Source organism: Leptonychotes weddellii, chromosome 15 (genome assembly GCF_054177405.1).
Source record: "Leptonychotes weddellii isolate Sample4059 chromosome 15, ASM5417740v2, whole genome shotgun sequence".
Taxonomy (NCBI): Eukaryota; Metazoa; Chordata; class Mammalia; order Carnivora; family Phocidae; genus Leptonychotes; species Leptonychotes weddellii.
The window spans coordinates 6198493-6206715 of record NC_138383.1 but is presented as its reverse complement, the minus strand read 5'-3'; the positions used below and the strand labels follow the sequence as shown (position 1 = coordinate 6206715).

Here is an 8223-nt window from a genome sequence, read left to right as displayed (position 1 = left end):
ACAGTGACCTTGGAGAGCCTCACAGTGGATGATGCAGGAACATACCGGTGTGGGATCGATATATCAGGACTGCCAGGATTTGTGTTCGACCACACCTTCCGTGTTGTGGTGTCTGTGACCCCAGGTGAGCTGTGGACCCCCCTCCCCCAGCGCCAGCACCAGGGCTGCCTGCAGGGTCTCAGGTTGGATTGGATGAGGCAGGAATCAAGTCAGAGGCTTGGAGCAAACTCTGAGTGTGTGTGTGTGTGTGTGTGTGTGTGTGTGTGTGTGTAAGGCAGGTAGTAGTAGGAAAGAGAGAGTCGGGGAGGCTTCGTGGAGAAGCTGGCCCCTCTGCTCAGCCTTGAGAAGACAGTGTGCAAAGGAGAGAGGGAGAGCCTGGTGCCAGCCCTGCGGACACCCAGAGCCACGCTGTGGGAGGGTGGGAGCCGAGTGGAGAGGCAGGTGGCGCCCGCCTGGCGGTGAAGGTGCTGGGTGCAGGCGGAGCTCCAGCTAGGTGGTCAGATTTGCAGGTTAGACAGAGGTCTCGGGCAGGCAGCCTGTGGCTGTGGCCCGGGGGGGGACGAAGCTGGAGTCCAGGGGTGACCTAGGGGCTCTCCCAAGGTCCTGACCCTCCTCCGCAGGATGGAATCAGGACTGTTGGGGGCGGGCAGTGCCCGTGCCCTGTTCGGAAACGCTCACTTGGCTCAGGAGAGCCCTGGGGAGATTTTGGCCCCCGGGGTCCTCCATCCTGCCCCAACCCTGAGTGAGCATTTTGTGTGAAATCAAACCCCAAAGGTCTTGGCAAGTAGTGGGAGAGTCCGAGAGAGCTATCCTGGGTTTGATTTGTGTTTCCACACCAGCAAAAACATCCGCCCCACCTGTCAGCATCACTGTAACCCAGATGTCGAAAAGCACAGCTAAAATTATGATCATGCCAACCCAGCCCTCCTCCGCTGCCCCGACCACCGTGGGAGCCACCCGCAGTGCAAGCAGCCAGGAGGAATTCCCGCCGAGCCAGGGCCTGGGGTAAGGTGCCCTGTCCCCTGTCCCCCGACCCGGAGGTGGGCCCTCTCCTCAGGAGTTGCTCCAGGGCCGGGGAGAAGCTTCGGTGGGGATGGAAGGAAAGGAACTTCAGCGAGGGCCAATGATCCTAACAGGCACCTGCTACATGCCCTCTGTGCATGTTCTCATTTCACCAGAACCCGGTCCCATTACTGCCCCTGTGTTCTAGAGGAGCAGACAGGGGAGCTCAGAGAGGTTAAGCGATTCACTGGGTCACATAGCTATGGGAGGCAGGCTGGGCTTCAGCCCAGGTTTATGTGACTCAGAGTCTTGGGTTCTTCCTTCTAAACCTGCAGTTCTTGACCTTTTGGGGCACAAACCCCCAGGAGAATCCCACAGTGTTTATAGACTCTCTCTCCAGAAAAATATGCGCAGGTGTAAACCATTTCAGAGGTTCTCAGACTCCTTATCCCAGCACCACCTTGTGTCCTGGGATTCAAACCTGGAACTGACCACCTGGAGTTAGCACAGACCCCGAAGGCAGAGGGCTCAGCCCCAAAAGACTGCCTGACTTCGGATGCCGGAGCACTTTGGGGATCCCTAGGCCATCACGTTTCTGACCAACTGGTTACGAATTTGGGAGTTCCTATGACCCCCTTGGGTCCTTAATCTGCTAGATAGCTCACCGAATGCAGGAAAACGCTCGCTGTACTGACAAATATGGTTTTATCATAAAGGATAAAGGCCAGGACCAGTCAATGAAAAGACACATAGGGTGAGGTCTGGGAGGGTCAGTCCTGAGAGCAGAGCTTCCCTGCTGACTCCCAGGGGAGCTGGGGCACATCACCCTCCTGGGACATCGATGTGCTCACCAACCGTGAAGCTCCTGCAAGCTCTGGTGCGCAGAATTCTTAGTGGGGTTCCTTACCATGATTGATTGAATCATTGGTCACGTGATTGAACTCAATCCCCAGCCCCACTCTGCTCCCTGAATTTCAGGCTGGCTCAGAGCCTCAAGTCTCTATAATCGTGGGGTTGGTCCTTCTGGTGACCAGCCCCAACCCTGACTCACCTCATCTCTTAGCATAAACTCAGGTGTGATCCAAGGGGTCCTTGAATAACAAAGGCACACCTACTATTAGGGAAATCCCAAGGATTTAGAGCCTTCTTTCCAGAAGCCAGGGGCAAAGGCCAACCAGATTTTTTTTTTAAGTCATCTCTACACCCAACGTGGGGCTCAAACTCACGACCCTGCAATCAAGAGTCCCATGCTGTACCTACTGAGCCCGCCAGGCGCCCCCATTCAGATTCTTTATTATATGACACCCCGAAGCCCTTCCACAGGCCTCCTGTCAACCCAAGTGGCAATCTTAACATCAGGCAAGGTGAAATTCAAGCCCCGAACACACTACTTCCAGAACTGACTGCAGATACACACACGGGGCAGAGCTAGGTTCTGTGCGGCTTGGTGTATGTGGGGGACGAGGTGCATCGTTAAGGAAAAGACTAGAACATTATGAAGGCAGACATAAAAGGAGTGCCTAGCCTAGCAAGTGAGGGACCCAAAGTCATCTTCCCATCTGCTGTGGCTTGTTCACAGGAGAAATGACAGAGCTACCAGGCACCTGGCTGGCTCAGTCAGTTGAGCGTCCGACTCTTGATTTCGGCTCAGGTCGTGATCTCAGGGTTGTGGGATTGAGCCCTGTGCCCGGCTCCACACGCAACAAAGAGTCTGCTTGAGATTCTCTCTCTTTCTCTCTCTCTCTCTCAAAATAAATAAATAAATCTTAAAAAAAAAAGAGAAAGAAATGGCAGAGTTATAAGGCAGTTTTTTTGCAGCAGTGTTTGTAATTACAAGAGACTGGGGGAAATGCCAATGAAGAGGGAAGAATTCAATAAGTGATGGTCTGTCCATGCCATGGAATGGTAAGCAGCTGTGAAAACGAGTGGGGTCTTCTTCATGCACAGAGATGGAGAGATGTCCACGATGTACTGCTAGGTAGAAATATAGTAGTGTATTTTGCCTCCTTTGTGTGAAAGAAGGAGGAAAATAATGTACATTTATATTTTCTTGTTTCTGAATAAAGAGCCTCTGGAAGTTTCTAAAATACACTGCTTGTGTGTAGAAAGGAGACTATGCTATCTTTTTTTTTTTTTTGAAATGTGACCTTATCTATCTACTGCAAATAAGGGGGGGCACTGCAAGCTCCTCGCCTGCTCAACACTGCCCTGTGTCCCCCTCTAGGCTCCAAGTACTCTTCTCCTTGTTGGCACTTCTGCTGCTTCTGCTGGGGGGCAGCTCGCTGCTGGCCTGGAGGATGGTTCGCAGACGGATCAAATGTGAGTCAGTCCCCAGCCAGGTGGGGGGGTGGGCCGGCACACCCTCTCGTTTTCTAGGTTTTGTGTCCTTGTTCCCCCAAATGGGCATCACATGCATACCCTCAGTCTACACATCCTGGCTGACCTTAGAGGCTAGACCCCAGAGGGGGTGTCCCCGCTATGGTACAGGCTGGGGGGTGCTCCCTAGAAGGTTGTCCGTGAAGCCGTCACCCTCTTCTGTTTAAAACCCTTCCATGACATCCTGAAAGTCCAGGTGTCTCCACAACCAGTCCCGCCCACTCCTTGCCCATCGTTAACACTCCGGACGGCAGCTGATCCCAACTTCCTACAACCTGGCGGGAGCTATGACATCAGTCTCCCTTTCTGCATTTGCACTGGGCCCCTGGAGCGCCTTCCTTGCCTTCTTTTGCGGGCTCACTCCTAGTGGGCCTCCTGGCCCTCTGACTTCTTTTCTTCTGGCTCCTTCTGCTGGCTCCCTGAAAGTAACTGGGGGGCCCCTCTTGGCTGCACCTCTGGACATGCACCATCATGCCCTTTTCACTGCAGATTGTCCCCACCTACCTCCTTGCCCATCTCCCCACCAGCCTGGGCTAATCCTCAAGATCAGGGAGTAACTCGAGAAGGCACATAGTCAGTATTTGTTAAATTAACGTATTGTTTAATATCTCCAGCCACTAAGGGCACCCCAGATGCTTTGGGCATCCCGGGCCCCACTTGCTCTCCTCTGCGCTCAGATTAAAAGAGAGAACATGTGGGGTGCACCCAGCACCCTGTCCGGCACTCAGTAAGTAGGGGCTCAAGAAACTCAACGAGCCAATTAAATAAAATGAGGCACAGAAGAAGGCAGATGTGACCTTCTTGTTGCTGGCCAGAGGCTGTCACCCGAAGGAGCTCAGATTTCTGCCTGAGTTGGAGTGTGAGCCTTACATTTCCTTCTTGTTCTGAAACTTTTTGACTCTATGAGCAGCCGGTTCTCAGGGGAATCTTTGTCCAGCCTCAGGGGACGAGGGGTGTGTACTCCACAGAGGCAGTGTTCTGGGAGCGGGCGCATGCTCAGGGCGGGAGAGCGGGGAGGGGAGGCCCAGCCACCCTGAGCTCTTGCCTCTCACGGCCCCTCCCCACGGTGGGGGTCAGGCCTTTAGAAGAGAAGTCAGCCCTGGCATGTGTGTGCCTGACATAGGGAAGGAAAACCACATCCTCTTCCCTATCTGCTTCTCCCACATCACTTTTGAGGGCCCTCCACCCTCACTCGGGCCCATGCGGTGTGGGCCTCCCCAGGGGGGATTTTCCCAGCCCCAATTGCCTCAGACGTCTCCGCCCTTTCACCTAGAGAACCTCCCTTCTAGAAAAGGGATAGAAGATGGTTCAAAAAAATAAGTAAAAGCACAAAGAAGAAATAAATCCGCCATAATAAATAAGAAAGAAAACTCCCACCACTCGGAGAAATACAACCACTGACAGATGAGGTGTGTTCTTCTAGATGCTTTTCTTTTTTTTTTTTTAATTAAATTTAATTATTTGAGAGAGAGAGAGAGAGAGCATGTGTCCAGGCACATGTCGCAGGAGGGGCAGAGGGAGAAGGAGAGAATCCTCAAGCAGACTCCCTATTGAGCACTGAGCCCAGTACAGGGCTCCATCCCACGACCTTGAGATCATGACCTGAGCCAAAATCAAGAGTCAAACGCTCAACCGACTGAGCCACCTAGGGGCCCCCCCAGTTGCTTTTCAATGCTTTTTTTTTTTTTTTGCACTTAACCTGTTGTATCATTTTCCCTGCCATGAAATGTTCTAGAAGTCTCTTACTGCAGAGTTTAATGGTGTGTGTGCATGTGTGTGGGGGATTACACCTTGCTTCACTGAACCTCTGTAACAAGAGAAAAGCCTTGTGTTCAAATATCCTGACTCTCCCTCCCCAGCCCTGCGAGTCTCAGCTCCTGTCCCCTCACCGTCCCCTCCCCTCTCCGGCAGACTGATGCCTGCCCCATCACACCCGCTGGCTGGCAGTGTGGCCCCATCAGCCTGTTTGTCATTCACTCGCTCATTCACTCCCTCCCTCCCTCTGTCACGCACACAGCACTGCTGTCCCCAGCGCCTGCTGTGACAGGCTCTGGGCGACACCGTCGTGACCGGGGTAGACGGAGCTCCACCCTCAGCGTGCTTCCTGTCCAGCTGGCTCCCATCCACATTCCTTCCCCGGTGATGTCCGTGCAGCTACACGGTCTTGTGTGTGCATCCCGGGCGGCCCACCCGCTCCTGGGGCTCCAGGTGGCAAGGGCCAGGGGTGCACAGAGCCTGACTCAGCAGCAGGACGCTTGCAGAGCAAACTGCAGGTGCCAGGAGCCCAAGGTTGTGTGCCCTGAGCTGTGAGCCCCCCAAGCCACACGGTGTCCTGAATGTGCGGGACAGCCCCCCCAGGCCAGGGGACTGGAGCAGATGACCCCCGTGACCTCTCCTGGTTTGAAGCAATTCTAGGTCTCCACAGGACAGTTCTTCTTCTTCTTTTTTTTAAATTAGAAAAAGTTTTAGGGCTTCCTAAAACACAAACCCATCCCCAGCAATTCTGATTCCGGACGTCTGGGGCAGGGCCTGTGGATCTGCGTTTTTGTTTATTGTGGTAAAAAGCACATACCGTGAAAATTGTCATTTTCACCATTCTTGAGTTTATAGTTCAGTGATGTTAAGTATATTCATGTTTTGGTGAAAGAGATCTCCAGAACTGTTTCATCCTGCCGACAGGTCTTTCTAAAGGGTGTCCTTTACCTGTCTTCTCCCACCCGGGAACATTCTTTGAGTGACTGTTTTGAGAACTAGCTTTGTTTGGCCACTCTCCCCAGGCCAGTGCGCCTTCCTTCCTGCTAGTTTATTTCTCCACACCTCCACCCCCTCATTCATTCGTCTTTTCCCTCTTCACCAATTCATCCTCTCGGCAAAGCCTCGAACACCTACCCAGTGGCAGACCCGAAGCGACGGGTCCCTGGGGCCAAATTCTCCAGGGAAATCCCTTCCTCCCGATGGATCATAAGGATCCCCATTCCTGCCTTGTTCTGGGATTCAAACTCCTAACTCTTCTCCTGTCTCTTTAGCTGGTGAGAATCCAGAGCCACTCCGGACCCCTAGTCAGGTAAGACAGGCTGGAGGTGTACCGGGGTGGCTGGCAGGGAGAACAGAGGATGTTGGGGGCTTGAACAACCCCACTGGCCAGTGGAGGTCTGAGTGCATGGTCGATGGATGGAGTGGGGTGCTCGCCCAAAACAGGGAGAGTGATCCCTGGGAGATCCGGTCATTGGGTCTTGTCTTGAGCTCTGGCCAGTCTGTCCCTACCCATACCCCCCATAGAAAGTGGAACGGGGGAGGGCCCTTCGATGCTGACCTGGGGGGCAGTTAAATATTTCCCAGAGAAGACCAGAGTGGGGGAGGGAGGAGGCAGGTGGGGTGGCTGGGGCACCCAGGGCATCGAGGGAAGGGGGAGATGTCCGCACACAGGCAGGAACAGAGGCCCCTCTCGGTGGACCGTGGAGGGGCTCCGTGGACACCCACCAAGTCCCCCCATCTCCTGCCCACCTGGGCTACTCAGCAAGGGGAGCCCCACTATGCGAATCTGGAGCTGCAGATGTGGCCCCTTTGGGAAGAGCCTGTGCACCCGAGGCAGGAGGAGGTGGAATACAGCACAGTGGTGAGTGCTAGCGCCTGGCTCCCACACGGGGGTCCTGGGCTCTGCTAGGGGTACCACCCTGGGGGGTGGCAGCAGGCAGAGGGGGAAATGAGGGGCTGGCTTGCTGATCTCACGTCTCTTCAGCACTGGCCACACAGAACGTAGGGCAAGTGTCGATTCTGCCTGAGCTTGGTGTCACTGTAGCTGGGGGCTGGCGCGGGAGATGAAGGGGCTATCAGGGTGGTCAGTGAGAGTCAATAGTCAGTAAAGCATAGCATTTATTAAGGACCTACTGTATACCACATGCCAGTGTGATAGCCTGAGATTTCCCACTATTTTGGGTACCATTATCTCTTCTGTATCAACTCTCCTTTTCAGGTTTTGAATCAGTGACCCCCTGTAGGCCAATCCTTAGGCACAGAGACTGTGAAGTGAAACATGGAAGAGGTCCGCCCCTGACTGGGGTCAAGACCCACCTGCTAGTGAAAGAGTTCAGGGAGAGGTTGGGGGACTAGTTGTTGGAGAAGATGAGGGGGAGATAAGCATCAGACACGTGGGCCTGGGACTAGCAACATCCTTGTTTTCCTACCTTGGTGATTAATGATCTCAAAGTGGATCCTAGGCATTCTCTTCCCCGCCGCACCCCAGCCCCGTGCCCGGGTCTGATGCTTGGGACTTTGTGCTGTGTTTTCACAGGTGGGGTGAAGCAGGGGTGTGGGCAGGACAGTGGGGAAATCTGGACACCCCCACCGTGAAGGTCCCCCGCCCCAAGCCTCCTCCCCCTCGGGGGTCCCCCGTCTCCATCCTGAGCTGGGGGCCCGTGCTTCTCCCCCCTCTCCCTGAGCCTCCCGTCTCTCTCTCTCTGCAGAAGGCTCCCAGGGAAGAAGCTCACTACACGTCCATGGTATTTGACCTCCAGAGTGGGGATTTTAAGGCCAACAGGATTCGCTCCCAGAGGACCCTGGAGGAGGAGACACAGTACAGTGTGATTAAGAAGACATAAGCCTGTGTCACCAGCCCCACCATCTGGAGGTCTCTGTGGGCCACAGAAGCCCAGGACCAGCCCCCTCAGCCCTCACCCGTGTCCCCCTCAGCCTGCTCCCCTTGAGGGTCACTAACAAGGCAGCTAGGCGCCATCAGCCTGACTGGCTTCGCTGGGGAGGAGTGGGAGTCGGATTCCAATGGGGAGCTGTAGGAACCCTCCATCCCACAGGCTCTTGTCACATCTTTCCTCTCTTTTTTTTTTTTTT

At 54.4% G+C, this 8223-nt stretch overlaps 1 protein-coding gene across 1 annotated transcript in view; it reads left to right on the top strand.

The window, feature by feature from the left end:
* The window catches only part of CD300A (CD300a molecule), a 12110-nt gene that overhangs the window by 3547 nt on the left and 340 nt on the right, over positions 1 to 8223 (top strand). The window contains exons 3-8 of the mRNA XM_081804565.1: positions 1 to 124; positions 840 to 1005; positions 3227 to 3321; positions 6405 to 6442; positions 6896 to 6994; positions 7842 to 8005. The exon at positions 1 to 124 is cut by the window's left edge and continues 4 nt beyond it. Of these exons, the coding sequence (XP_081660691.1) occupies positions 1 to 124; positions 840 to 1005; positions 3227 to 3321; positions 6405 to 6442; positions 6896 to 6994; positions 7842 to 7976 (657 nt within the window). The 3' untranslated portion in view covers positions 7977 to 8005. The remainder of the gene's footprint in view (positions 125 to 839; positions 1006 to 3226; positions 3322 to 6404; positions 6443 to 6895; positions 6995 to 7841; positions 8006 to 8223) is intronic.